General features: G+C 48.1%; 13 protein-coding genes across 13 annotated transcripts; 7 read left to right on the top strand and 6 right to left on the bottom strand.

Annotated features, from left to right (window-relative positions):
* Positions 1 to 1,393: 1,393 nt before the first annotated feature.
* Positions 1,394 to 2,251, bottom strand: F4822DRAFT_428227 (uncharacterized protein; the record flags this gene model as incomplete). Its single annotated transcript, XM_051460873.1, has 1 exon — positions 1,394 to 2,251. One exon carries the CDS (start codon positions 2,249 to 2,251, stop codon positions 1,394 to 1,396), a length of 858 nt encoding a protein of 285 aa, XP_051315660.1.
* A 1,889-nt stretch (positions 2,252 to 4,140) lies between these two features.
* Positions 4,141 to 5,786, top strand: F4822DRAFT_217439 (uncharacterized protein). The gene is made up of 2 exons (XM_051453942.1): positions 4,141 to 4,552; positions 4,604 to 5,786. Exon 2 carries the CDS (start codon positions 4,634 to 4,636, stop codon positions 5,291 to 5,293), a length of 660 nt encoding a protein of 219 aa, XP_051315661.1. The 5' UTR covers positions 4,141 to 4,552; positions 4,604 to 4,633; the 3' UTR covers positions 5,294 to 5,786.
* Positions 5,787 to 7,626: 1,840 nt separating this feature from the next.
* Positions 7,627 to 8,609, top strand: F4822DRAFT_400125 (uncharacterized protein). The gene is made up of 4 exons (XM_051457827.1): positions 7,627 to 7,727; positions 7,779 to 7,875; positions 7,940 to 8,203; positions 8,260 to 8,609. The coding sequence occupies exons 1-4, from the start codon at positions 7,673 to 7,675 to the stop codon at positions 8,570 to 8,572; spliced, it is 729 nt and encodes a 242-aa protein (XP_051315662.1). The 5' UTR covers positions 7,627 to 7,672; the 3' UTR covers positions 8,573 to 8,609.
* Positions 8,610 to 8,929: 320 nt separating this feature from the next.
* On the top strand, positions 8,930 to 11,259 carry F4822DRAFT_217523 (uncharacterized protein). The gene has a single exon (XM_051453943.1). The coding sequence runs from the start codon at positions 9,641 to 9,643 to the stop codon at positions 11,066 to 11,068; it is 1,428 nt and encodes a 475-aa protein (XP_051315663.1). The 5' UTR covers positions 8,930 to 9,640; the 3' UTR covers positions 11,069 to 11,259.
* F4822DRAFT_400128 (cell division control 14, SIN component) lies at positions 11,173 to 12,996 on the bottom strand. The gene is made up of 2 exons (XM_051457828.1): positions 12,025 to 12,996; positions 11,173 to 11,954 (listed from the first exon to the last, which is right to left on the bottom strand). The coding sequence occupies exons 1-2, from the start codon at positions 12,457 to 12,459 to the stop codon at positions 11,451 to 11,453; spliced, it is 939 nt and encodes a 312-aa protein (XP_051315664.1). The 5' UTR covers positions 12,460 to 12,996; the 3' UTR covers positions 11,173 to 11,450.
* A 378-nt stretch (positions 12,997 to 13,374) lies between these two features.
* On the top strand, positions 13,375 to 15,553 carry F4822DRAFT_400129 (isoprenoid synthase domain-containing protein). Its single transcript, XM_051457829.1, has one exon. The coding sequence runs from the start codon at positions 13,863 to 13,865 to the stop codon at positions 15,033 to 15,035; it is 1,173 nt and encodes a 390-aa protein (XP_051315665.1). The 5' UTR covers positions 13,375 to 13,862; the 3' UTR covers positions 15,036 to 15,553.
* Positions 15,554 to 16,333: 780 nt separating this feature from the next.
* Positions 16,334 to 17,077, top strand: F4822DRAFT_428233 (uncharacterized protein; the record flags this gene model as incomplete). The annotated part of the gene is made up of 1 exon (XM_051460874.1): positions 16,334 to 17,077. One exon carries the CDS (start codon positions 16,334 to 16,336, stop codon positions 17,075 to 17,077), a length of 744 nt encoding a protein of 247 aa, XP_051315666.1.
* A 113-nt stretch (positions 17,078 to 17,190) lies between these two features.
* On the bottom strand, positions 17,191 to 19,320 carry F4822DRAFT_400131 (Pex24p-domain-containing protein). The gene has a single exon (XM_051457830.1). It carries the CDS (start codon positions 18,935 to 18,937, stop codon positions 17,453 to 17,455), a length of 1,485 nt encoding a protein of 494 aa, XP_051315667.1. The 5' UTR covers positions 18,938 to 19,320; the 3' UTR covers positions 17,191 to 17,452.
* A 25-nt stretch (positions 19,321 to 19,345) lies between these two features.
* Positions 19,346 to 20,810, top strand: F4822DRAFT_400132 (uncharacterized protein). The gene is made up of 2 exons (XM_051457831.1): positions 19,346 to 19,679; positions 19,756 to 20,810. Exons 1-2 carry the CDS (start codon positions 19,474 to 19,476, stop codon positions 20,642 to 20,644), a joined length of 1,095 nt encoding a protein of 364 aa, XP_051315668.1. The 5' UTR covers positions 19,346 to 19,473; the 3' UTR covers positions 20,645 to 20,810.
* F4822DRAFT_400135 (aldehyde dehydrogenase) lies at positions 20,811 to 23,057 on the bottom strand. The gene is made up of 3 exons (XM_051457832.1): positions 21,706 to 23,057; positions 21,173 to 21,644; positions 20,811 to 21,093 (listed from the first exon to the last, which is right to left on the bottom strand). The coding sequence occupies exons 1-2, from the start codon at positions 22,883 to 22,885 to the stop codon at positions 21,229 to 21,231; spliced, it is 1,596 nt and encodes a 531-aa protein (XP_051315669.1). The 5' UTR covers positions 22,886 to 23,057; the 3' UTR covers positions 20,811 to 21,093; positions 21,173 to 21,228.
* A 336-nt stretch (positions 23,058 to 23,393) lies between these two features.
* Positions 23,394 to 24,245, top strand: F4822DRAFT_400138 (ribosomal protein L22e). Its single transcript, XM_051457833.1, has 4 exons — positions 23,394 to 23,541; positions 23,646 to 23,681; positions 23,732 to 23,928; positions 23,991 to 24,245. The coding sequence occupies exons 1-4, from the start codon at positions 23,527 to 23,529 to the stop codon at positions 24,115 to 24,117; spliced, it is 375 nt and encodes a 124-aa protein (XP_051315670.1). The 5' UTR covers positions 23,394 to 23,526; the 3' UTR covers positions 24,118 to 24,245.
* Positions 24,246 to 25,426, bottom strand: F4822DRAFT_400139 (mitochondrial carrier). The gene has a single exon (XM_051457834.1). The coding sequence runs from the start codon at positions 25,324 to 25,326 to the stop codon at positions 24,337 to 24,339; it is 990 nt and encodes a 329-aa protein (XP_051315671.1). The 5' UTR covers positions 25,327 to 25,426; the 3' UTR covers positions 24,246 to 24,336.
* Positions 25,427 to 25,669: 243 nt separating this feature from the next.
* On the bottom strand, positions 25,670 to 26,374 carry F4822DRAFT_400141 (uncharacterized protein). Its single transcript, XM_051457835.1, has one exon. It carries the CDS (start codon positions 26,204 to 26,206, stop codon positions 25,718 to 25,720), a length of 489 nt encoding a protein of 162 aa, XP_051315672.1. The 5' UTR covers positions 26,207 to 26,374; the 3' UTR covers positions 25,670 to 25,717.
* Positions 26,375 to 26,596: the final 222 nt, after the last annotated feature.

Genomic DNA, 26,596 nt, shown 5'->3' on the forward strand with positions numbered 1-26,596 from the left:
TGGCCTTTCGGATAGGCAGACCTACATAGTGTTGCGGTCTGATTGATACACGACCAGAACGGATACACTACACTACATACATACAAACCATTCAGGTTTTTGACTCCCCTTAGAGTGGTGGAGGTCACGCAGGATTCGTAGATAGAGAGATAACGAATCGACGATGGTTTGACTGATATTATTGTTTATTTCATGTGTTATACGTGATATTGTTGATGCTAAGAGCACCTGTGATTTGTTGTTTATACTTAGGTCTGATGTGTCGCAATTTGTGAAAGTCCAATCCCGTTATTTTGAGCTTACGTATCAGGTATGTCGAGTAGATAGATATACGTGGATCCAAATAGCGTGTTCGTGTTGATTATTCCCATTTTGGCTGTTCTCGTTTTGGAACCCCCATATCCAGCCAAGGGTCGACGCCCTTCCAACGCCTCTCCGACACCCGATCATAGTATCAACACTTTTGAGAGGACTCTACCTACCAAGTACCTGCATCCAGGAATATCTAGGATATGGAATTCGTAGCTTACGTAAATTACCGTTCTCTAGGGATCCCATTCATCATAGGGAGCGGAGTGATTTACGGCCTACTCGCGGATACCGGTATGTGCAGAATAATTCAATGTACACAATTTAGCTACAGTCGGGTGTTTATCACTTGGCCGCCTACCAATAATTAAATAGAAGCAATCACAATCACGTAGTCACAATTCATGTAAAGAAGGTAATTCAGAGTTCGATGAATAGATTCAATAGTCCTCTATCCACCTTGCGGTGGCAGCAAGTAATAATTAACATGATACTGCCTCCAATATCCATCCATCCTTTTTATTCGTTCTTTTTTTCTTGCTTTTGAGGTGGACAAATAATTATTCATAGCGGCTAGCTCAAATCCTTCAATAGGCCGGACTTCGAGGCCACTTCATTGGCGCTTTTCAACATCCCCAGGAGCCGTCGCCGGTCGTTTCCCCCGGCGAACGGTCTCGCTGTGTTTCGTGAGAGCAGGTTTAATCTCGGAACCCCCATGCTCCTATCTATATAGGTAGCACAGGGGGAGAAAAACATTAGTATGCCCCGGATGTATTGTCGTAAACATACGAAACAATTCGCACGGTCAGATCATCGTTCGATCCAACCGTGGGGGTCGCAGCATCGACCCAATGGGTGGGCGCATCGGGGCGCGGCAGGGCTTGACGACAAGAACCAGCTTGTAGTCTGGCCCGCCGCAAATATTAACCCCGTGCTGATGCAATGGAATAACAAGACGAGCAGAGCGAAAAGAAAATTCGACACTCTATGCCCGTTAATGAGCGAACGGCTTTGATATCTATTATCTTCGGCCTTCTGACGTATTATGCGCTGCTTGGTGGGACCCCCCAAGAAATGCAGGTCTTTACGCTCGCACAACAATGCCGTTTCGGCGGGAGTTTCGTGGGACGTAGTTTTCCTCGTCGCCACTGGAGCAGGAGCTCTCATCCTCGCTGTATCCGCAGCGCGCACCACCGCAGTCGATCTTGACGCGGTCGCCCTTGCGTGTAATACCGTAGCGTTCGCAAGTGCAGTTGCTGCAGTCTGAGGCGGGTGTGCTGTAGCCGGATAGCGAAGAGCTGGGTGATGAGCTGTCCGAGCGGTAGGATAAGCTGGAGCCGGATGAGGAGACGGGAGAGCTGGAGAAATCCGTGATGACATCGTCCTCCTCGAAGCCGGTGCTGCCGAAGCGTGCAGTGAGTTCATCGATGGTCTCGTCGTCGCAGTAGTCAGCATCTAGGATGTGACGAGTAGCGTGTGGGGACATTGGCTTGGGAGCTACGATTTGCGAGACGGAGAGAGGTCGGCCCTTAGGAATGTCAAGAGCGGAGGGCTTGGATCGGTGCTTGTCCTTTGACGAGGAAGTTGTGTTCCTTGACGAGCTCTTGCTGGAGCTGTGAGACTTGGATGAAGACTTGCTTGACTTGTCCTTGGGGACATCAAGAATGTTCAATTCTCGGCCGGTTGTGGGCTCAACGGTAGAGACCTCACTGGGGTTGTGCGAAACGTGGTATCCGTCGATGATGTAGTAGTACCAGTATCGCTGGCCGGCTTCGAGGTTGCCCTGAAATCGGAAAGTGCCCTTCCACGAGCCGGATTTGCTGGAAGTCTTGTCCTTGGAAAGGGGGATTTGGCCATTGTAGTTATCCCAAGAACCGAGCAGGTGGACGGACTTAACGCCGGAAGAAACGCGAAGAGAGAAAGACAGTTGGATGGTCGCCATTTTGATACGTTATTATTGCAAAAATTGTCGTTTCTTGAGGAAAAAAAATTTCAAGGGACTTTTCGAGCAAGGAAAGCTAGTTTCTAGTTCTATTAGGGGGTATAGCGGTTGTGAATTAGGGGTTTAGTTGACCGGCAACTATGGTATAGTAAGAGTATGATTTTTTGGTTATGGTGAATATTAGATGTGTATTAGGGGTGTAAGAGCACAGCTCTACAATAAACAAAATCAAAAACAAAGAAGGGATAAGAGAAGAAACAAGAAACTAGCTTGTGGTGTTTGAATGCTTGCTGAGGAGAGAAGAGAAAAATCAGAAGAGGACAGAGGAAGGCTGAGTGGTATTATATGAATCGAGGCCGTCTATGAAGGCCGGGGTGCGGCCCAACATCCAGACCAATACCAACTTGACTTACACATCTGCGGTGCCGACAACCTCCCGCTACGGGCAACTAGGACGTGCGGGGCCGCACATCTTGGATTGAGTCGTGGCCTCTGTATGGATGGTAACACATACCCATTCTCGATGTAATGTCGCTTGGGGCAGCTCATTCCCTAACCTAGCCATTCCAGTCTTCGGTACAGCGATCTTTTTGGTGTGTGTGCCGTACTGCAGGTAGACGGCGGCTAAGCAAGAAGGGGGGGTAGAGAAGAGATGTAAAAACATGGATACAAAGGTACAAATTATGAGGAATAAATAGAAACCGGGCGGGAAACATGGCCGAGCTAGTCGGGAAAAGGCGATTGGGCGTCTAAAGCACAGGGGTGATTGGCTGGGAGCCACATGCCGGCAGCCAATACTAGTTTTCGCCCATCACATTATCACATATCGCAGTGTGCAGCAGACGAATCAGAGGAGACAGATAGCTTCCTCTCCCATCGAGATGGTCTTCGTCTGTATACGGATAACAGCACTACTGTAGCCTTCGTGCAGCGAACCAGCATGGTAAGTCCATGTGGACAAGTGTTTATGTTTTTCCGCGTTCGCATCTGCAGGCCATCATGAAGACCTCATTGGAGGGTGATACAATCCACTCACTCAGGTTGGGCTTAGTTTGATGAAGAGATCGCGCCACTTAGCAAGGAAATCTGGAGTTGTGAATCGAACAAGGCAAGCAGGCTGGAATGTGTTGGGCTGAGGTCATTTCAATGCAAACTGGTTTTCTGCAGGGACTGTCACCATAATCACAATCGTATATGAGATACAATTGTGATGTGGATTTATCGAAATAACTGATTCCACTTCCTGGTAAGTCCGCCAGGGTGATGACCACAGCACTGGATAAACCACCTAAGGAGGATCAGTAAACTTTCTCACTGCCGTCCCCTGTCCGGAAGGATTCCAAACTTCCAAGTCCAGAACATCATGCAGATAAGCCAGCTACCTAGGTAGGCTCTCGACTATCGCGACGATGCTTCTTAGCCGGAGCGACGAGGGATCGGAGTCCAGGTCGAGAGGAAGCCTTATGCAGGTCACATCACTAGCTCCGGCGGGTAGGCGGGAAAAGTGGTGTAGAATACTATTAGTATTCCGTGCCGTGAAAGTCCGAGAGTAGCGAAAAGTCTATCTCGGTGTCATTTTATCAAGATCGTCTGTTTCTTTTCGAAGGGTGGCAGCCCTACTGCAAAAAGAATAACAAGGGGAAGAGAGGATCGATTGCAAGCGATTGCAAGCGATTGATGGGGGAAGATGACCAAAGTGCAGAAAAGAGTGGAGAATAAAAGTTGGGACCCGGGAAAATCCCGTCTAATACTAATTAACGCTAATGCAAAATCCATGATCCATGGGTGCATTATGCACTAGTCGACATGGGGCACTTCCGTTCTCTGAATGGTTGGGAGAGACGGACCAAGTCACATGACTCCCCTTGGCCTGGCGCCTACATGCAATCTCCAATGCAGAAAAAATGCAAGTTCGGTGATCACATATTACGTTGCCTGCCAGGAACCTGGATAACCTGGATGGAAAGTTAGTTCCCTTTTGGGCTGGTGGTGAGGACGGGAAACGCCTCTAGATCCACCGACCCTTTCACCAAGATCCATCATACATTGGGACTCTCCAGAGCTCCAAGGCTCTATACGCGTTTCCACCTACCCACCCACACACCCACTCTTGAGAAAGAGGGGTGATGGTAATCCTCTTTCTTTACTAGGAAGTTCGCTAACAGGGTAATAAGTCTTGTGCGGGTCTTCTTGCAGTTGTTAGCGTATTTCTGGCGCTTATTAGTCTCTATATCCTCTCTCAATATCATGACGAATCTCTAATCGCGGCTGCGGAAGACTTGTCTCGTGGATAAACAATATGTACGTAGGGTACCAACAAGCGCGTACCAACATGGGCTAACAAGGTCGAAGCGCATTAACCGAGCGTCCCGGTGGAAGATCATGGCTGCAACTAGGAATTCTGTAGAAGGCGGCCTCGTCAGCTCGGTCACGGAATATGTCAAGTCCTATATGGCAAATTACGACGGCTCTCATGATTTCAATCACATACAACGTGTCGTCGGACTTGCCAAATACATTCATGACCATTTGCCGGAGACGCCTCCGCGGGATCGGCAAATTGTGGTCCTGAGCGCGCTTCTACATGATGTAGGAGACAAGAAGTATCTGAAGCCAGGCGAGGATGCATCAACCTTGGTGTACCAGCTACTCCTCTCTCTTGGTGCCGCCGAGCAGCTTGCAAGTCGCGTCCAGACGATCTGTCTAGGCGTCAGTTATTCCAGCGAGATCAAGAATCCAACTCGAGTCCAGGATCTCATCAAGTCTCACCCGGAGTTGGCTGTCGTGCAGGATGCTGATCGCCTCGATGCTATTGGAAGCATTGGGATTGGTAGAGTGTTCACCTTTACAGGCGCTCGAACAACAAGATCCATGGCCGACTCTATTCAACACTTCCATGACAAGCTATTGAAACTCGAGAGCATGATGAAGACGGACGTTGGACGGGAGCTTGCCAGGAAAAGGACCGAAAGGATGGAAGAGTTCCTTAAGTGGTGGGATGAGGAAGCTGCCTTTTCCGGTGAGTCGCCAGTTGTGACTTGAAAGCCGATCCACAAGTCGGTAATGGTTCCGTCTGTACCAGTTTGTCTCGAACGCAGATAGAATGCTCATGTTAGGTTAACCTCGATCATGTCAACGAGTTGTTAGACTTACTTTGCACCAAACAATTGAATAGTTCACACTTCAACGTATCTGGTGTTATCTGCCGACAATTTAGCTCTCCACTCTTTTCTCTAGAGGCTACGGAGACATCCACCTACGAATCCATACTCGGAGCCGACAGCTGGCGGATCCGAATGAGGGACTTGAGTGTTATCAGGGCAACACATCAACGTATAATAGTAGGTACTAGGATGAAGTCCGCTCTAGCAACGTCAAGATGATTGATACGCGACGCCACAATGTCATCGTATCGCGACGTTCCTCACGGCCGATATAAGACCTAGGGGTCCTCCATGAGACAGCTCGGCCGTAATATCACTGCAGCGAGTCTTCGATCGTGCCTAATACGATCAATTATAACAATGGAAGAATAGACAGGTTATTCTCCCGTGGCAAGATGTGTCTTACACCATTCTTGGGGTCAGGCTAAGACAATAGCTGTCATTGCGAAAATGACAGACACGGGCGGATCTGGAATCCGCATTGAACCATCAAAATAACGGGTATCCGACAGATAGGGAGTTAATCAACCACTCTATATAGCAGGTAAATCACCATGTCATATCGATATCACGCGGCTGTTCCGTGGGGGTTCCATCTCAGCGTTGACGACCCAAAGACACGGTTATTCTCAATTTGTAATTGAGGTATAACGCAAGGGATGTCTAGCCAAAGAATCTCCCTAGTATGGGATAAGCAAAGTATATCTGCATTACGTATCGCTAGACTAACTAGGTAATCTTCATCTTCCTTAGCGGAAGTTTAGATCAGATCTAAGCGGGAAGCATATCGTGACTGATAGTCCTTCACCTATCGCAGCCATCGTCACACTGGGAGTTTATAAAGGCGATGGTTCCATAGGTCCGATGTCGAGGCAACGGATCCGACACATTGGTTTATTGAATCGACTAGTTGAAGTGACATACATGTGCATGAATAGCGCATCAGGTGGATCAATCGTTTCGGGCTGTTCTGTAGTTGAGCATAGACCGGGCCCGAGGCAGTTTGATTCGATCATGTCTAAATTGCCATGGCAAGGAACAAATTAGTTCTTTTCAATCAGAAGATCGCAGTAGCTCAGGGGCACTAGTACCTATTCACCATGCCAATTTGACCCAAGAACAATTTTCCTAGATCTTCCTACCAATCGGTAGGAGCTTCGGCAACCTCATCTACTACGTAAAGTCGTATCTTGACCTCTTCATCGGTCAGCCTCATCGGAGACTAGGGATGTCTTGGTACTAAATCGAAGGCCTAAGCTTCGGATTTTCGGAATCCGAGAGACAGATGCGCCACCCGTCTACCGTTAGGACTTGAGCGTCCGCTACAACGACGTGAACTAGCCATTCCAAGTTAAGTCCCTTAAGGAAAAAGAAACGAATTCCTCAGAGAGGCCATGATCCGCATCTCATCCACGAAGGAAACATAGTAGTTTGAGACTAGAATCAAGTTTGAATTCCCTACGTATTGCCCATTTCGCGGATCGCGTCCCGACACATTGGACTCATTCTATTACACAGCCGCGGGGAGCATCCGCACTCTCAATATTGCCAACAAGGTGGTAAATGGAATGAAGCGTAGAGGCGCAAAAGCAAGGAAGCCGCGGGCACTTCCGGGAAGTTTCTTTTCGAGGTTATCGCGATGGCGAATTTATTTCATATAATACCTTGCCATTCCCTACGCTGCGATGCCGATTCAAAGATTGCAGGCACTCCCAGGTGGCTCAGTCACCGCAATTAGCTCCAAGTATACGAAATGGACTTTAGCGACACTCCGGATTATCGTGGGGACGCCGAAATCGGTCTTAACGCGTGGTTAATCGGATTCTCGACGGTAATTTACGGACTTCGCCTTTTCGTTCGGATACGCATGACAAAATCTCCAGGGCTCGACGATGCCCTCGCAGGTGTTGGCTACGTAAGCACCGACTTTCGACGACGGATACCTACATATTGTAGATCTGGTCGTTTTGAGGAAGATCCGCTGACTGATGAAATAGCTGCTACTAGTGGCGCTTTCTGCGATAGACATCTTTAGTTGGTTCCCTACGCCTAAAATTTGTGACGGTATTGAGATGTTGATAACAATTTCCAGCCGTGCGCTATGGCAGCGGAACTCATGTGGCCCTGGTCCCACGAGACCTCTTTTTTGTGTTCTATGAGGTGAGCTTTCGCATTAATATGAATTACATAACGAAGAGCTCGGAAACTTACTTATTGCTAGTCGTTGACGATCCAAATACTCCTCTATTTTTGGGCTATGGCCATGGTGAGATTCGCGATTCTCGCTTTTCTACCTCGACTTGCCCAAGATAGTACGTAATTGAATCGAAACTAAACTGCACGTCGCTAATTAAGCGCCTCAGGGAACATCAAGATAATATCTTGGACGGTCGCTGCAATAATCTTTGCTCAGACTGTAGCTGCCTTTACATACAGACTCGCCTCGTGTACACCAGTTGCGTAAGTCAATTGCCCCCACAATCTTCACATTTTGCCTAGAGTTGGCACTGAGACATACGTATAGAGATAGCTTCAAACTCCCAGATGAACCAGGACTTAAATGCGTTGGACTAGATGATCATATCAAGATGATGGCTGGTCACGGTTTGGTTGGCATCGTTATTGACGTAATTCTTCTTTTACTCCCGATCTGGGTTATATGCACCAAGATGATGTGGTCTAAGAAGACTCTTCAGATCATACTTGTCCTGAGTGTCGGGATGTTCGCGGTAGCAACGGGTATACTACGCGTCGCTTTGACGAGAACCCGAGACATCTCTTCTGATCTGTGTGTTATATCCCCCAAGACTTCATTTTCAATAACTAATGGTTATGCGCTTATAGGACCTGGGAAATGCCAACGCTAGGCATTTGGACGAATATCGAAGGCCATGTCGGTCTGTGGTGTAGTTGTTTTCCTACTTTGCAGCCTATTTTACGTTCTGTACCGGCCAAATTGAAATTACTCAGCTCGACGAATGGAAATGGCGGCCGACACGACAGGACAACTGGCCATACTGGAGTGACGAAAGCAACCCGCGGGAGGAGAATGAGTTTAAGTGAGTTGGATAGTGAAAGTCAGCGCGGAATCACGTTGCAAGAAACGAAAGGGGTTGAGATAACAGGCACACAGGATTCAAGTGTACATTCTGATTGAAATTCCATATGTTGGTTCAATGATTTCTACCTAGAGATGTTATAATAATTGTTAATAAAATAATTGGTACTGAAATAACTTTCATTTGGACAACCGTATCGGAAGCATGCATTCGGGACTGTGCGTTGCGACAAGATGCATTGCATAAGGTGCTGGCTTTTGAAGCGAACGCCGAGGGACTGTACCAAAGAAACGAGGAGACATAAGCGAGACGGGCCGTACCTATGTACATACATGTAGGTATACATTGAAAGATAAATGTACATATTTTGAAAGCTTCCAGGGTGCAGGACGGCGGCCGGATAGATGAACCTAAATATGTAGGTATTTTCGGTGACCCCCAAATCTGCAGCTTCCCGAAGTCTAAGTCCGGGAGGGGACGTCCGTAACAGCGGGCTAATTTGCCTGTATCTCAATTAGATAAGTCACATAATCTTTCCCCCTCTCTCCATCCAATATATTTCAGCTGAATTTCTTCTGTCTAGCACCAACAACCAAAAAGCATAGGGCTTACTTGTGTCTTTTGCGACCAAGAATCAGCCCTAAAGTTGTCGGCTCGCCATTCGCCAAGGTCTCTTATTCTCGCAGCTGTCATCATCGATTTATTGACTGGCCTAGCCTGATCCGATTGATGTAACCATGATATGCAAGCCGTCTTACACCATACGAGCGCTTTCCAGCTGTTGGTACCACCAGACTCCAAATCTCACTGCTGATTTAGTCCAATGGGCTTCTTCGTAGGACGGAAAAGGTATGCAGAGCCCAGGTGGGCAGGCCACCGATAGGTAGGTTAGCTTCAATATTTGCCCTTCTGCGACCCGGTTGGATTGAGACATGTTGGCGACCGCTGCTGACCCTCTGTCTCTCACTTTTTTTTTGCGATAATCGTTTTCGTGAAGGTAGCGAAACATATCTCCTCTCACTCCTATAACATTGATTTCTCAATTCTCCTGGCTGTTGTTAGCTGTTCATACATATATATCGAGTAGATATAGTCATTCTGCATGTGAATTTCCATCATTGGTTCGCGAGGCTGTCCGGCTGTCTCACAGCGGTCGACCTCACAAAATGGCATCTAAATGCACCATCGCCACCCTCACTGTCACGCTACTCATCGCATCGCTCGTTAATGTTTCTATAGCTGCTGCTCACGCAAACTTAGGCATACTCGACGGTGTTGCACTGTTTGATCAACCCAATCATGCCTTCAATCCCGGATTTGGGCCGCGCTTTTACGCCACAGCCTCACCACCGATCCCCGCGATACCGCTTTATAGAAGACAAGAGAGCGAAGTGGGTCATTGTACGGTTGGCAATTCCTGTTTAGAACTTGGGCCAGCAGGAGCAGATGCTTGCTGCTCTGACGACAGATACTGTTATCTAAACACCACTTGGGGGGCACAATGCTGCTCTATAGGGAATGATTGTAAGGATCAAGACTCGCCGTGCGACGAGGACCATATTTATTGCAACGCTACAATCACTTCTACTACGACGATCGCCACATCGCCTTCCATAACAGCACTTGTACAGACCAGCTTGTTGCCTGGATGCTGCCCGCGATCTTGCAGTACCTCTTCTTTCCTCTGTCAAAAGGGGTTCGGTGGGCAGTGCTGTGGATATGGAGAGGAGTGCCGTTCTGGCGGCTCTTGCTTCATGCCCGCTACAACCCCGCAGCCCACCGTTGCGACTATTGTCCCATCGGGGTGTACTACATCGCAAATTTCCTGCGAGACGGGTGGCGGGTGTTGCAATTTTGGGAGTATCTGTACCTCATCCTCTTTAGCTGCGACAGTTACCCAGCTTTGCGTAGCCAACCTAACCGTTGTCGATAACGGCGGTAGCGGCCTCTCTGATGGCGCTAGAGTTGGCATTGGTGTGGGTATCGCTGTAGGTGCTGCTATCATTATCGGTGGAGTGACATGGTTCTGGATCCATCGCCGTCGAGTTGCAAAGTCGCGTGAAGGCGGGCCGCATGAGCAAAGGCCATTCGTACCTCAAGGCGGTGCTAACACAGATATCACGAGTCCGTCCAATGGAATGAGCACAAGGCCACGCATCCACGAAACCGGACTCGCTCATACTTATTATGGCCCCGATGCCGTGCCCGGTCCATTCACGGATCGCACGGATAGCACCACGATTCAGGGGACTGAGCCTAGATCGAGTCCAGGGTTCTCCGAACGAGCCATGAACGCCCATCAGTACCCCGAAAACCCGGGTGACGTTAGACCACCGGTCGAGATGGGGACAGAGGAGCGTTCGCCCGCAGAACTTGGAGGAGTCGGATTTGCTGTTGAGAAGAAAAATCTCCTTTCAAGTGACACACCAGCTAGGGAGGAGTTTAATGGGCCATTTGAATTGTACGGTAGTCCCGGAACGTCACCACAACCAATGAACCCGGAGGAAGCGGAGGAGCACAGGACTAATGGGATTTCACCTTCGCCTCCACCTGCGCCAAAATCGGATCAACAAGGGAATGATGGGCACAAATGAGCGGGTTAAGGAAAATAGGATGAAATTTCTGGCGTATTATCCTAATCCTGATTTTAACGAATACATATGAACTTGAATGAATGCGACTGAATACCCCTTTTAATTTATAGACGAACGCCGCGCCTTTCCTTTCCGAAAAACTCCTTCGTAACGCCTTTCATAAGCATTATGCAATGTAACAGACATTATTAATATGGGCGGCTTTCTCATTTAGTGTTTTCCAGTAAGAGCCGTTTTTATATGGGAAAAGGGGGATTCAAGTGATATCCTTCCAACTTGGCAAAATTGGACCCCAATGTCCTCAAAAGTCAAGCGTTTTGCAACGCAATAGTAATCTAGGTAATCAATCTGAAACCGGGCCAGTAACTTGGGATTTTGTGTGCTAGCCCACTACGCCGCCAAAAGGCATGTTCTGCCGTAAATCCTCCACGAGTTCTTGTACGCTGCTTAAATGGCGACCGAGTAGAGCCTGCTTCTCCTCTTGCGTTCTCGTTTCACTGTCGCCTGCGGAGCGGGGTCGTCCGGTGTCACCGTTCTTTGCGCCGCCGTTGGTGTTTCCATTCCCATTCCCGTTACCGAAAGCGAATGCTTTGGCGAGCTTACTAGGGCTGCGCTGGAGTAGGGGTGGTAATGCGGGGGCGGCGCTTGCGCTTGGGATCGAGGGGACTTCGGGCATTAGGTAGAAGTATAGAAACTCGACGAGCTTGAGCTTGACGTCTCGGCTTGTGCCTCGGCTGCGGAAGAGCGAGGTTACGGTTAGGAGACCGTCGAGGGCTTCGAAGGTTCGCGTGTTGCGGGGTGCGTCGATTAGGGCGGTGACGAGGGTTACGACGGTCGCGGATTGGATTGCGGGGCAGAAGTCCGGTTCTAGGAGGTCGAGGAGGAGCTGTATGTGAAGTAGTGTTAGCGAGAGAAGCGTAGTGGAAAGTGGGAAGTAGTATAGTAGAGGGACTTACGTTCATGTGCATCTCTCGAGAGAACAAGGCCTTGCTGGGCGGGTGTAGGAGCATGACACCTTGAACCAGATCCAGAGCGCTTAGGATCAGCAAGTCGTTAGAGCCGTCGGCACCTCTAGCTAGCAAACGATCCAGAGTGCTAACTAGGCGCATAGTGACGTTCCACTCGAAACCCTCTTGCAGTTTAAAGAACTCGTAGAAAGCCGGGTCGTCGGTAATTTCGGCGAGAGTCTTCGGAGGAAGCGGTTCCGAATCATCGTCATGTTGGTCAAGATCTCGACTTACGGTCGAGGCTCGTCGGTCCCTGTTACTGCTTTGCGATCGCGACAAGCAGATGTTGGCTAGTAGACCCTCAACTTGGCGCAGACCCTTTCGGATCTTGGGGCCGTCGTAGGAGGAGAGGTTGTCGAAGGCGAGAGATAGAAGGTTCTCCATTTTTGCTTTTTATCTTTATCTTTTAGGTATGTGGTGGAGTCTTGGGTGTAATCGATATGGCCTGTGTCGAACTTTTTATGCAATGCGATACGATGCTGCAAAACTAGAGAGAACAGAAGAGGGAAATCAAAAAAATAAAACGCCAATAGAGTTGCTTGGAGGAGCGACGCCGGTAAAATGTTAATACAAGAGAACGAAAGGAAGGTTGGGGTATCACGAGAGAACAATCTCCTGGTCTCAAAAAAGAAGAAATCAAGAAGAGGAGAAAAAACGAACGGTGTGCGCATAAACCACAGACCAGTTTTGGGGTCTGCGATTCTTCATGCGACAAATCGTTGGTTACAAGGATCGTGATGTTTGAGTGGAGAATTATCGTTAACACGGCAACGGCGGATACGATTCCATTACCTTAGCAGGTTCCTTAGTGTCGGGTAGGTACCGTTTAATAGCATGCTGTAGGGCTAATACCGTACCTATAACACTATAACAGCTTATTAAGGATGCCCTAGATATAACAACCTTCCAGGTAAATAATATTAATAAATCTCTTATAATATCATTCAAAAAATACTTTATATACGATACTTAGAGCAACATCCAATCTTATTCAAAATCACATCTCACGTACATTGATTATGAGACACTCATTTCCCCAATGTTGAAGAAAATGTAACTCCAGACAAAACAATATTCTGGGTAGCCTTAGCTACATTGGTACGATACGAAAAAGATACTTGGCAGAGAGTGTTAAGATCACCGCCAATGCGGGGAAGACAGATAAAATTATGCATAAGCAACTGTACCTGATTTGTACCTGTTACATCTCAGAGTTCATGACGTTCGTGGCTGCCCTTGTATGTCTCAGACATGTGAATAATTAATCCTTGAAGGCTCTACTGCTACTTCCTTCCTACCGTCAAACAACCATCGTACCTTTTGCAAATCCTCTTCTCTCTATAATAGGATAGCTTTATCCATATGATTTCATCTTGATTACTACTATCAAGCCACGGGTCACACAGCCCCTCCATTCTATTAAATATTCAGGCGTACCTTTACATAGCCCCGGAGGCCGAGCCAATCACAGCTGAATGTCTGTATAAGACATCTACACAGCACGACAATTTACTTTTTACCTGCATCCGAGTATTTAATAGGCATCAACATATGCAAGAGCGACAACGAATATAGTGCTCCCGCTGCGTCTCCACCAATCCCGAATACTATACTACCTAGGTACCTTAGGTAGGCTAAGGTAGAGCTACCTGGATAGAGTTTGCGCCAGCACAGAATTAGGCAACCTTTTAACTTTGAATCCAACGCTCTTCTCTCCCCGTTACGTTGAATTACTAAGGTCTTAGAGTTGATTCTTCCTTTTATTGGGAAGGAATATCATAGCAGTCATGGTTCCTACTACTAATACCAACCCTAATTCCAATTCTGGTATATCTTTACAATCACCCAACGCTATCCCGCCTAGGACTTCCTCCACAGGTTACACTACACCGCTCCCTCCCGCCAAATCAGTCCTACGGCCCGTCCCGGAATCAGATTGGCTCGGTCAGAATAACAGCAAGCATCGAAGGGACTCATCTACAACTGCTATCCCCCTTACAGGAATGCACGCTACAGGCACTCAGGACCCCGCGCGATATGAGACCGAGGATCTTAATTATACGTCTAGAAAGACATGGACCGAGGCTAAGGAAAGGGTCTTGATGGGTCCCTTCGAGTACTTATTCGCTCATCCTGGAAAAGATTTCCGTACGCTTATGGTCAATTCTTTCAATGCTTGGTTGGAAGTGCCACAAGAAAGTTTGGACATTATCACCAAAGTTGTTGGTATGCTACATACTGCATCATTATTGGTCGATGATGTTGAGGATAACTCGCTACTCCGGAGAGGCTTGCCGGTTGCCCATAGCATCTTCGGTACGGCGCAAACCATAAATTCGGCTAATTACGTTTACTTCTGCGCCTTACAGGAACTGCAAAAACTCAAGAATCCAAAGACAATCAATATTTACACCGAAGAACTGAACAACCTTCATCGTGGCCAAGGTATGGATCTTTTCTGGCGAGACACTTTGACGTGTCCCACTGAAGAGGAGTATCTTGAAATGGTCGGAAACAAGACCGGGGGTCTCTTCCGTTTAGCTATCAAGCTCATGCAGGCCGAGTCAGGCTCTCTCATGGACTGCGTGCCCCTCGTCAACCTACTGGGAATCATCTTCCAAATCCAGGATGACTACAAAAACCTATCAAACCCGGAGTACGGCCAGAATAAAGGCTTCTGTGAAGATTTGACGGAGGGCAAGTTTTCATTCCTCATCATCCATAGTATACGTTCAAACCCATCGAATCTCCAACTTCTCAATATCTTAAAGCAGAAGACGAAGGACGAGGAGGTCAAGCGGTACGCTGTAAAGTACATGCAAAGCACCGGCACCTTTGAGTATACCCAGAAGGTAATCGCTATTTTGGTTGACAGGGCGCGGAAGTTGGTGGATGAGCTGGACAATGGAAGGGGGAAAAGCGCTGGTATTCATAAGATCCTAGAAAAGGTATCTGTATAGGATGCGAACGAAGTAATGACATAAAGAATAAAACTTAGGGGGCTGGCTTCTTTCGGGTCTTTGGCGACGAGGATGGTGGTTTAGGAGGGTACTATTCATCTTGATGGGTTGGGTGGGATAGGGGTTATGTGAGAGCGGGCAGGTGCGAAACTTAGGATACCCTCAGTCCCTTTTGTTTGAGACTTGAGAATTTTACAAGGTTTACTAGTGCGTGTTTGGAGCCTGCAATTTGGCTAATAGTAGTGGTGCAATAATGTTATAGGGGTCGCTTCTCATGAATACCTAGAGGCACATCAAATAAAATAAGGGATAGCGTAATAAGAACGGACTCCTTTTTATGCTATGTAATACTAGGGATGAATAGGGGTTAATCTTAGCTGCTATGAAAACGGATTTTCTCGTGATACCTAACCTACCTACCTAGGGGTATACGGTAGAAGTGCCTGATAGACTGATTTAAGGAGCGAAAGGCCCTTCTCATGTACATTAAATAAAAGCCAACAAAGTACCTTCAGTTGCCTTGAGCCTTCGATGAGGCCACCAAAGAGGTTTTCGGTTACCAAGTAGTGTTAATAGGCTTGTTGTCCTTTGTCTTCTTCAAGCCTACCTCTCGGTGGTCTCTGGGTGATTTATATAATTAGGGGTTGTTGCTGCTAGCATACAAATATATTATATCTTAATGTATACACTTCTACCCACCTCTACATCTTCATGATGGCCAAAGTCTGGCCTCCCACCGCCGAACTCATCCGTACATACTTATTTACCGCTATAGAACTAAGTGAACTGTGGCCGCTGGAAGTTATGTGTATATGAACTCGTGCGCTTGTAAGCACCTTATCAGTTGACAAGCCTTCCTTAAGAATTGTACGCCAACGTACGTTTAGATAACTTGACTTCATGTCGTCTTCCTCCTGATTTTGTCGATAATGATATTGTATGCAGGTGGTGACGATGGTGTTCAAGAATAGCAATCTATACTATACAAGCTCTAAGATACAAATCAATATATTGTGTACGAACGCCATCAAATGTGTGGAAATGATAAGGTGAATGATAAGAAGCTGTAATTAAACAGAAGAGCTGTTAACGAACAGTCGTGGCCCGCTATGACTATATAAGTGCATCTTCATCGTGCTCCTTAGTCGAACATTTTATGGCATTCGTGCAAGATATCTATACATAGTAGAAACACCATAGAACGAAAAACCTGTTACAAGCAAAACTCACGTTAAAAGGAACCCACACACCTACACAACAGTACGCAAAGACGTAAACCTACCCTTACCTAAGTGACAATGAGCGTCTCTAGTTCCCCTAGTACTCATAACTCTCCCGTTCCGTACTCTCCTGTTATAGAGCCCCCTCCCGGGCATGTTCCTCAAATGCCTCGTACCAGTCGGGTCTTCGGCGACTTCGATCTGCCTGAGAATCTTATGCATTTGCTTGCCGAAGCTGATGATTGGGTTCCTCAAGAATGGGTTAGCTTCGAGGCTTTTCCCGCCGACATGTGGGATACCGCGAACCATGATCCTGCCGTCATCGAGCTGGACTGCGAACGTTGGTACGATTACATCCGGGAACTGAGAGACAGATACGGACTTCACATTCTCAGACAACGTCCGTACAGGCCCCTCATCGCCGATTCCATGCGTCGCGCCCGACCTGGCCGACAAATGCAGAATATGATTCAGTCATACCTTTATTTCTTCCCCAATGCCGTTTACGGGGATATTAAACTCGGAGTGAGACCCCTTGTCTACACCGCTATTGAGGAGGGCCACCTCCATGCGTTCCGCATCTTCACCGATCCGACTGGGGAGGCTTACACTTCTAATATCCAGGAGCAGGGGGATTCCCTTATGAGGTGGTCCGTCGAACGCTCCCCGGACTCCCGTATTATTGTATGGCTTATTACACAGGGTGTTCCTTTTAGTATGTCTCTTCGGGATACTCTTGAGCGAAGGGGAATGGCCCCAAGGGGCTCCACCTTCTCCAACTGGCTTACGGAGGTCATCGCTCATGGCTACCATGCCATTTAAACTCCTACATTTGCCTTTAAGAGAGAATTGTCATCCTTACCCATGCCTACGTAAATACCTAAGTATATATGAGTCTACAGAGCAACGAAGTAGATTTGTAGTGTGATGTTTTTGGCTCTGTTTTCTGTTTAGGAGTTATGTATGATTTTTTTCATTTAATACACGCTGTTCATAGAAAATAAAATAATAAAACCCATACAATGACCTAACAGGCGAAAGTGAGTTCTTTAGAAAATTTGTGCCATTAATTCTTCATTTGTTTGACGTGTATGGGGTTATATGGATGAGTGATATCACGAGTGATAACAATAACAATAATGAATCATATCGCTATGACTTAGTAGTACTTTCACATCTGTAATATAAACTTCCGACTTACACAGCAGCCTCGGGGATATTCTTCCTCTTCACGAGCCTGACCCACCTCCTCCGTCTCCACTCGCCTCTCCTCCCATCACCATCTTCACCTTCCTCCCAACTAGGCTTAAGGGGCGGGGCCTTTGCCTTCTCTTTCCCTTTGCTAGACGGAGTAGTAGGTGGTTCGACGACCCCCACCTTTTCCGTCGCTTGTTCGTCGTATATATCGTAAACCCACCTCTCGCCCTCCGTCTCTACCTCAACACCCGTGATAATACGTTCTTCCACCCACTCACGACTCCAGAGATCCAAAGCCCATTTCTTCTCACTCCACTCCCACCCCTTCGGCGGCAACACATCCTCAAAGAATCTTGTCCCAACCGGCCTGTCCCCCGCAATGCGCTGGGCCGATAAGGGATCATACGGCGACGCGCTGAATATCCAAGGTTCCCATTCCCCCGCATTCGACAAACGCTGTAGCTCAAAGATTTCCACCTCCCTAACCTCCGGCGCGCTATCGAGTATGACGTCCTTCTCGACCCAATTCTCAACCCAGCCCCTCGCTTTCTCCTCCTGCGGATGGATATGCTTCTCATGCGCGGTCTGCAGCTGTCGCTGGATCGCCGGGTGGCCCATACACGTAACCACCCAACCTAGGGCTAGGAATATCAAGCGCCAGGGTAGGACATTCGACGCGATGCACATGACGAGGCAAGCAACGAACAGTACGACGAAGAGGGCACTGCTTAACGCCTCGTCGCTGAAATTCGTTCGTGGCACCATTAAGCGTATGATGCCGTCGTGGAGCTGACTGAAGTCCTCCATACTATTTTGAAGATCCCTCATATTCCGGAAAAAATCCCGACTCAGCTCTTTGACGGGCTTGACTGTAATCGCGGGAGCGAGTGGTGGCCCGTGGGGCGAGTAGCCTATGGCTTGCTCGCTGGATAGACTGAATTCGGCCGCGGGGTGGCGTGCTACGAAGTTTGGCACTAGGATGCCGATGAGGAGGATTGTTAATGGTAGGACGGGGAGTAGATAGGGATCGAGGCAGATGAATGTGTATATAGCTAGGAAGGAGAGGGTATGAGTAGGTCGTTTCCAAGATAGTACGCGGATTACACGGGCTTGGAATACAAAAACAACGCCTATTCGAGCGTTGAAGCGGCGGAAGTTATTGGACATGGTGGTTAGGTTGAAGTTTGGACGCTCCACGCCGGGGCTGCCGCCCTTCTGAGAGGGCTCATCCTGTGGTATCTGAGCATCGTCTAGAGGCACCACTTGAGCTAATAATTTCTCAACTAATTGATCCTGAATCTTGGCTTTCTCTTTGAAGGCCGAGAGACGGCCTCGGAGTCCTTTGCGACGTATCGGAGTTTCTGAGTCGGAGTGCTCTGCCGATGTGGAAGGAGTCCGCGGTCTAGGCGGCGTAGATCCATCGAGAACAACCGTCGGGATGGGATCATCGCGGTTGACGAAGGCTTCTGCGTTATAGTCATCCATGTCAACAATGCAATTGTGCTGGTAAAATATCTCTTAGACGTGGATCGGTCATTTGTGTCGTGTCGGACTTCACGATGACGTAACGTGATCGCCTTGGGAGCTTTCAACGGAAGAGCTTCAACCTCAGCCGACTCGGCCTCAATAGTTCAATGAAATTGTAACATTATTAGAATTTATTAATACAGAATCCCTATAACATTGTCTTTGACTGTAATTTTTCGAGATTTTGATGAGTATGAGATGGTTATGTAGATGGAATGAACGGATCACATGTTAAGCTGCCTAATAAATAACGTAACTCGGCGTCCTTGCCGGCTTGTCGCGGTAACCTGTGACGTTAGCGGGTAGCATTAGCATATCGATAGCGAGGTCTGTGGGGCTAAATGCACTAGCGAACGACGGGGCTCTAGCAGCTACAGGGCTGGATTTACAGGGGTTTCAGAGCTTCAGACAAAAATAATTCGGTTACAAAATATTTCCAACAATACAAACCAATCACCACACCCTCGATTAACCTACCTACACCTACCGCCGAAATGCCAATTACAATAATACAACCAGCGCAAGTACCGGTTCGCGGTCTAGGAGATGTAGACCGCTACTCAGACTCAGACTCAGAAGGCGGGGTGGATTTAGAAGGTGACATCTCTATGGTGCGTCCGACGAAGCGTGCACGACGAACAGGCGACGACTCTATCGTAACGCCTGGTGAAGTGATCACAGAAGATCCTCAATGGATGCGGTAAGAACCACCCCCCCTACCCCTCTCCCCTAACAACACCCACTATGAACACCCACTGACGCTCTTCTCTGTATAGCGGCCACGGCACATACACAACCACCGAACCCCCCGCCATAATATCCTCCGTCGCCGGCACCCTCTCCAAAACCAACAAACTCCTCTCCGTCCGCCCCCTGCGCGCGCGATACACCCCCGAGATCGGCGACCTGGTAGTCGGTCGCATAGTCGAAGTCCAAGCCCGTCGGTGGCGCGTAGACGTCGGCGCTTCACTTTTAGCCCAGTTACCCCTCAGCGCCGTGAACTTACCCGGCGGTATCCAACGCCGACGCACTGAGACAGATGAGCTACAGATTCGGTCTTTTTTTAGTGAGGGTGATTTATTGGTTGCCGAGGTCCAGCAGTTATACTCTGATGGCGCGGCTGTGTTACACACGCGCTCGTTACGGTTTGGTAAGTTGAGGAATGGGGTGTTTGTTGCGGTTAGTGGGACGGGAGGTGGTGGTGGTGTGGTGAGAGCGAGGAGACAGACTTTCGTCTTGGATGTTGGACGAGCGGCTGGTGGTGGTTTAGGTGCGGCGGCTGATGATGCGGAGAAGGTTGATGTGGTCCTCGGTGTCAATGGGTATGTGTGGATAAGCCGACATATCGAAGGGGAGGGCGCGGCGGCTGATAATGGACCTGCCTCTTCGGGACCGGGTATTACGCGAATTGAAGAGAGTGTGGGATTGAACGTATACTCGAGCCAGAACGATATAATTCCCCCGGGTACGGTACGCGAGATCGCGCGAGTACGAGGAGTGATCGGAGCCTTGGTCGAGCATGGTATGCGTGTCGATGAAGAAATGGTGGTTGCGGGTTACCATGAAGCAGTCGAGATGGCACGAGCTGATGGTGACGGCGAGGATACGTTGTATCTTGGTGGTGAGAGAGGTCGGCGGTTGGTTGATACCCTCGTGGGACGATAGGGCGGAGCCAAGAGTCGAACAAAAAATGACAATACTTCTATCCCCATTCAACTCCTTTGAGCTCTTTACCCTAGTATGTTGATACTAGGAAAGTTGATGTATCATCTGTGATATCATTTGACTACGAGACCCTTAATGTTGCACATGGAAAGCAATTGAATGAGTAGGTTTGTGCGATGTTCTCAATTAAATGGCCTTATTCAGCTCTCATTATGTTGACTACCTAAACACCCCTATCCCCTATCATTCATGCATTTTTGATGATCCTAATAGGAAGAATGCACCGATTCTCCTTATTACTCAATACATTCGGCTCGAACCCATAGGTAGCCAATATACTGCGATAGAACGCAGAAGATTCGTCTCGCGAAAGACATAGTTTACACAGACCGAGAATATCGATTGCGCTCGGAGAATGCCAAATCGGAGCTTTGCTTATGAGCGGTTATCTGTTCCCATCAGTCAGCTAAATATATAACCAAGAATAGTGGAAGATTACAATAGGAGAGCTTGTTCATCTTATCTTACATTCACCATTTCCCTTCCCAAGTCACATTTCGTCATATTGAACGACGATAATTATATCACCAGGACTTTCGGTACTGATAAAATGCGGCATAGGCCGAGGCAAAAAGAACGATCCACCGTAATAACGCACCTTTAACAGAGGGTCCACCAAGTCCAAAGATAAGCCAGAACCAGTAGCGGGGCCCGGAGATGAGCTTGCCGTTGCGATCGAAGTTGGGCTTGGAGCTGGTCATCCAAATGTGGCGCTTGAAGTCGGTCGGTGAGAAGGGCGAGTAGCGCACGCGTAGAAGCTGGTCCATCCAACCAGGTACCTCAACGACGGTACGTAGATGTGTGAATGTGTCAAAAGACGATTTGCCGTGGTATGCGCCGGTACCGGATTGACCAACACCACCGAAAGGTAGTGTAGCAATGGCACCGTGCATCCAGGCGTCGTTGATGGTAGCACCACCCGAGGTTACTTGGCTAAGGACTTCGGATATTGTTAGCAAAGTTTGGTCTTTGGGGATAAAAGTAGTAATCTAGGCTCTTACTTTTCTCGTTCTCGGCTTTCGATCCAAAGGTTGTAAGTGCGAGAGGGGTGGGGTCGACCTGGTTCATAATCTTGATGGCGTCATCCAAAGTATCATACGGCAGAATAGACCAGACAGGTCCGAAGGATTCCTCCTTTATTGCAGGGTCGTCGACGGAGTCTACGAGGATGACAGACGGCGCAATGTAAAGATCGGATTTATCTGTCTCTCCGCCCAATACGATCTTGCCGTTAGTAGTGTCGAGAATATTCTTTATGCGATTGAATTGGCGCTCGTTGACTATGCGCGCATAATCCGTAGTCGTCTTGGCTCCATTAGGGTAGAATTCCTTGTAGCTCGCCTGAAGTTGCTTAACGAAGTCGTCGACTATGTCCCTCTGCACAAGCACATAATTCTGAGACAAGCACACTTGGCCAGCATTGATCGTCTTACCCCATAGCAGACGTCTAGCAGATAGTGCCAAATTGGTAGACTTGGAAACAAATGAGGGGTTCAGCCCGCCGAGTTCGTGAACAACCGGTGTCAGGGTTTCAGCCGCTTTCTTTGCAATGATTTTCGCAACAGTTGCACCTCCGGTGTAAAAGATCTTGTCCCACTTTTGATCCAGTAGTGCCGTAGTCTCGGGTACCGCACCGTTAACGACGAAGAAGCATGACGGATCGAGGTAATTCTCGACTAACTCCTTCACAACCATCGCGGTAGCAGGAGAATTCTCAGACGGTTTCACGATAGCAGTGCAGCCTGCCGCAATAGCACCAATGAGGGGTGCAATATTGATCATGAGAGGGAAGTTGTAAGGACCGATGATGAGGACCGTGCCCAGCGGTTCCTTTCTGAGACGTGGCTTCAGAGGCGTAAATGTGAAAGGATAATCAACGCTCTTATCATCCTTCGCCCACTCCTTCAGTTTCTTGAGTGTAAGATCAAGATCTTGGAAAAGATGGTGGATTTCGGATAAAATCGAATCATGAGGTGGCTTTCGAAGGTCCTTGTTCATAGCAGCTTGGATCTTCTCAGTATAGTCACGAAGGCCCCAGTAGAGCTTTCGTAGCTGTACAAGTCGCCATTCGACATCTTTTGTCTTCTGAGACTGAAATGAAGCGCGGGCTGTTGCGACGATCTCGGGAATAGTATCAATCGGAGTTGCCTCGAAGGCGGGAACCTTGATATCGGTCGTCATGATAACGAATGGCTGGTGAAATATGATTTGGAGAAAATTATGTAACAGCGAAGAAGCATAAATTATTAGAAGGGGTCTAAGAATTAAACACAAGTTTAATCCTTTGAAGTTGCAATGACGAGGTGGTTGTTCTTTCTGGTTTATCAATAGTCTACCAAGGTATGGAGCTCCTACCGCGGTGTGTTACGTGAAGCTACAGGGGCTGGTAACATTTCCGAGGTACTTGCCTTTCCCGTCTTAGCTAGCTCCTGCATCCACCGCTGTCAATTAGTAGCACATGCATTGCACCTTACCGAATTGGCACTTTGGCGTCTGGCACGGCATTCGCGGGGTCCGATCTATGTATGTACGCACCGATCTATATACGCACCGTTAAGATCAATCTATAGACTGTACAAAAATACTGTACTAAGTACCAATGTATCTATTTGTGCACAGATCATTTTGGTTTGCCCTATCGCCGTGCCGAGCCCCACTTCATTTTTGATACACCAAAAAGTTCTGTCAAAATTTATTGAACTTTTTTCTTTTCTTCCTTCCATCAACGAACGCTCTTGTCGCAAGCAATATTCCACTACAACCACCTCAATCTCCAGGCGCAGGATTCGACCTCTTTGCGTCCTCAATTAAAATCAGAAGCAATGGCTCCCTCCACAGTATGTATCACTTGACATCGCTTTGCTGTTGGCCCAGTCTCCCTGGTACTCAGCGAGATCATGGCGTGAAGCAGTAGGCTAAGGTCAATTTTTCAATCGTGTAGAAGAAGTCCGGCAAGCAGGCTAAGACGACCAAGAAGGTAAGATATCCCCATTTAATTAAATTGAAACAAATATTTACATGCTCTAGTTCGTCATCAACGCCCAGCAGCCCGCTAGCGACAAGATCTTCGACACTGCCGCCTTCGAGAAGTTCCTTCAGGACAAGATCAAGGTTGAAGGCCGCACCGGTAACCTCGGCGACAACATCGTCATCCAACAAGCTGGCGAGGGAAAAATCGAGATCATTGCGCATAACGAGCTCTCTGGCCGATACCTCAAGTACCTGTAAGTACTCAATTGTGTCGCTTAGATTGGACTTGAGGAATACTAATTGTATATGCATCTAGTACCAAGAAGTTCCTCAAGAAGATGCAGCTCCGTGACTGGCTCCGTGTCGTCTCTACTTCCAAGGGTGTTTACGAACTCAAGTTCTTCAACGTCGTTAACGACGAGGCTGATGAAGATGAGGATTAAACGAGCATGCGATCATGACAAATGGGTAAAACTGGTGGCGGTGCATGGGTTCGGCGTGGAAAAGGTACTTCTACGCTATCAAGGATAGACTTGAGTTCTCAGGAATGAAATTCACCCATGCAAATGATTTTTCTGTCTTTCTCTAAATGTGATTCGTCGTATCCATGCGAATCGTACGATCGTAATCGCACAACTCTGTTCAATGGCAATATATGTTTTTTATGGCAATACCCTCATAACGCCTTCGAATGCCACCAAAGCCATGGCATTGGCCGGAAATGCTCTCAAGAAACATGGCAAAAATCCTCTCCAATACCCCTTAGCACCACCCTCCGCGTATACAGCCCGCGCTGCCTGCCACCAATTCTTGAACCTTGGCGTCCCATCATTAATCTTTCCACCCAGCGGATCCGTCATAATACGTTGTTTCACAACGTCGCTTGGATAGGACGTTATCCAGAAGACCTGCGCGCTAAGTCCACCAGCCCAGAAATTAATAACCGGAGCACTGAGATTCGTCTTATCCCTCAAGATGCGTGAGAAAATATCGTAAGATCCCCACCAGAAGAAGAAAAACGAGCGGAAGAGCAGCGTAGCGGGAAGGCCTCGATAGATACCGGGTATACCGTGAGATTTGTAGATCTTGTGAACGCAATCTAAAGGTCCTGAATACAGTCGCTCGGATTTGCGTGCTGAGTACTGGATCTGTAGACGCGCTTTGACATGTTCAACGGGCGCTGCGATGAAGCTCACCGTACAGCCGGCCATGATACCTGCGATTCCGTGTCCGTATGACGGTAAGTGCGCCGCGGCATGCGAAGTCGCAGCAATAGGTCCCTCGGTCTCAGGTTTTATCTTACCCCCTGTTGTCGGGGCGTTATGAGGTGTCAATCGGTCGTAAAAGACATGCTCTGCGAGTAATCGACGGTATACAGTCAGCGAACCCAGCATGACCGAGTCCATAAACATCCAGCCGACCAAAGGCGGAGTGGCGCCTTTATACAACCCCCGCACACCCTCGTTGCGAACCGTCTGTAAGACACATTGCAGTGGTCCGCTGAAACGCGTCGCGTCTGTGGTCTGCAGACGTACTTTGATGGTGTCGAAGGGGTGGCCGACCGTCAGCTTAGTGACACCGGAAAAGACGCCAGCGACGAAGCCCTTGTAGTCCCTGCTGCGTGCGGGCGTCTGCTTCTGGTCGGCCGCCATTATTAATTGGTGTTTGATGACTATGTGGCGTGCTACATTGGGGGTAAGGGAGGGAGGGTGACTGTATTGCTTTTGTGACACGGGAAAGGGCGGTGATGTTGGAGGATGTAAAAGTATTGGACGAATTATTTTTTGCGGATAGCTAAGCTTTCGGGTTCGTTCCGGGGGGGTGGGTGCCGAGATCGGCGACCGGGTTCTAGGTTTTGAGTTTAAACTCCGGCGAGTCTTCACGGTCCGTGCCGTGTCTACGAAATCTTAACTCCGACTTCGATTTTAATATTATATTCTTGGTTCCTTAAAGATTATTATTTCTCTTCTCATACACATCCCCTTACCCCCTTCCCCCCCATTCCTGCCACAACGTGAATACCCTCGTATCAACCATGCCATGTCAAGTCACAACCTGGTAGTCCAGCATATCCCAATGGATAATCTCAACACCAAAATAGGATGCGTTATTATTTCTCAAAAACACCACAACATCCTTACATACCTGCACCCATAAATCCTCATCCTCGGTACTATAGTCACGACCGTTCTCATTCCAAGCTACTGCCATAATAGTCGGCACGGCAGCTGTGTCACGCCCCTTGATACGTCTATAAGCTCCCTCAAATTTGATAGACCATTTCTCCTGCAACTCTGGTTTTGATCCTAAAAGGCCATCCTTCCCCTTGAGCTCTTTGAGAGTAGCCTCGGGTTCGCCTGTCAAGTTCCGCGTTCCGTCTTGTGGACACCACAGCTCGAGTTCCGGATAGCACACTCTCTTCTGTTCCATATTGGGACATGGCTTGATCTCCGTTGTCATCCAGGCCTCCTTCCTACCCAAGGTAGCTAGCCTGTTGACATTGAGGGGGAAAGTTTGCGCTTTTTCGAGCATTGTAGTGAGTAGTTTTTTCCGTACATACCTAAGTAGGTAATAGACGGTGGTGGAGTTAGGATCGTGCAAATACGGCAGCCTTGAGGTACTGAGTAATCGCCTGGGCTATTAAAGGACCTACATAATAAAAAGCGAAATTGCTCAAGTTATAAAATGGAAATATTTATGAGTAAGCCTTAAGGAGAGGTTGGGGACCAGTCACGCTGACGCAGATGGCCGGAAATAACCACCAATATTTCTCACCGCCAATAATATAATAGCCTTTTCAGCCAGCCCCTATTCATTGAAGGTCACCCCATACGTGTATACCCTTACATAAATTACTTCGTCAGCTAACACCGTCATCTTGACACCTTCTCCTTTTGCATTTACCTCCTCCCTCATTGGCTA

Source organism: Hypoxylon trugodes (genome assembly GCF_022578975.1).
Source record: "Hypoxylon trugodes strain CBS 135444 unplaced genomic scaffold F4822scaffold_4, whole genome shotgun sequence".
NCBI classification, from domain to species: Eukaryota; Fungi; Ascomycota; class Sordariomycetes; order Xylariales; family Hypoxylaceae; genus Hypoxylon; species Hypoxylon trugodes.

Bases quoted from the DNA above. Each gene is read 5' to 3' on its own strand.
- F4822DRAFT_217439 (XM_051453942.1), top strand. From the start codon at position 4,634: ATGGCTGCAACTAGGAATTCTGTAGAAGGCGGCCTCGTCAGCTCGGTC.
- F4822DRAFT_400125 (XM_051457827.1), top strand. From the start codon at position 7,673: ATGGCCATGGTGAGATTCGCGATTCTCGCTTTTCTACCTCGACTTGCC. The intron at 7,728-7,778 runs GTACGTAATTGA...TAAGCGCCTCAG, and splicing joins ACCTCGACTTGCCCAAGATA to GGAACATCAAGATAATATCT. The intron at 7,876-7,939 runs GTAAGTCAATTG...ACATACGTATAG, and splicing joins GCCTCGTGTACACCAGTTGC to AGATAGCTTCAAACTCCCAG.
- F4822DRAFT_217523 (XM_051453943.1), top strand. From the start codon at position 9,641: ATGGCATCTAAATGCACCATCGCCACCCTCACTGTCACGCTACTCATC.
- F4822DRAFT_400128 (XM_051457828.1), bottom strand. From the start codon at position 12,459: ATGGAGAACCTTCTATCTCTCGCCTTCGACAACCTCTCCTCCTACGAC. The intron at 11,955-12,024 runs GTAAGTCCCTCT...CTTCACATACAG, and splicing joins CTCGAGAGATGCACATGAAC to CTCCTCCTCGACCTCCTAGA.
- F4822DRAFT_400129 (XM_051457829.1), top strand. From the start codon at position 13,863: ATGGTTCCTACTACTAATACCAACCCTAATTCCAATTCTGGTATATCT.
- F4822DRAFT_400131 (XM_051457830.1), bottom strand. From the start codon at position 18,937: ATGGATGACTATAACGCAGAAGCCTTCGTCAACCGCGATGATCCCATC.
- F4822DRAFT_400132 (XM_051457831.1), top strand. From the start codon at position 19,474: ATGCCAATTACAATAATACAACCAGCGCAAGTACCGGTTCGCGGTCTA. The intron at 19,680-19,755 runs GTAAGAACCACC...TTCTCTGTATAG, and splicing joins GAAGATCCTCAATGGATGCG to CGGCCACGGCACATACACAA.
- F4822DRAFT_400135 (XM_051457832.1), bottom strand. From the start codon at position 22,885: ATGACGACCGATATCAAGGTTCCCGCCTTCGAGGCAACTCCGATTGAT. The intron at 21,645-21,705 runs GTAAGAGCCTAG...CAATATCCGAAG, and splicing joins GAAAGCCGAGAACGAGAAAA to TCCTTAGCCAAGTAACCTCG.
- F4822DRAFT_400138 (XM_051457833.1), top strand. The intron at 23,682-23,731 runs GTAAGATATCCC...TACATGCTCTAG, and splicing joins AGGCTAAGACGACCAAGAAG to TTCGTCATCAACGCCCAGCA. The intron at 23,929-23,990 runs GTAAGTACTCAA...ATATGCATCTAG, and splicing joins GGCCGATACCTCAAGTACCT to TACCAAGAAGTTCCTCAAGA.
- F4822DRAFT_400139 (XM_051457834.1), bottom strand. From the start codon at position 25,326: ATGGCGGCCGACCAGAAGCAGACGCCCGCACGCAGCAGGGACTACAAG.
- F4822DRAFT_400141 (XM_051457835.1), bottom strand. From the start codon at position 26,206: ATGCTCGAAAAAGCGCAAACTTTCCCCCTCAATGTCAACAGGCTAGCT.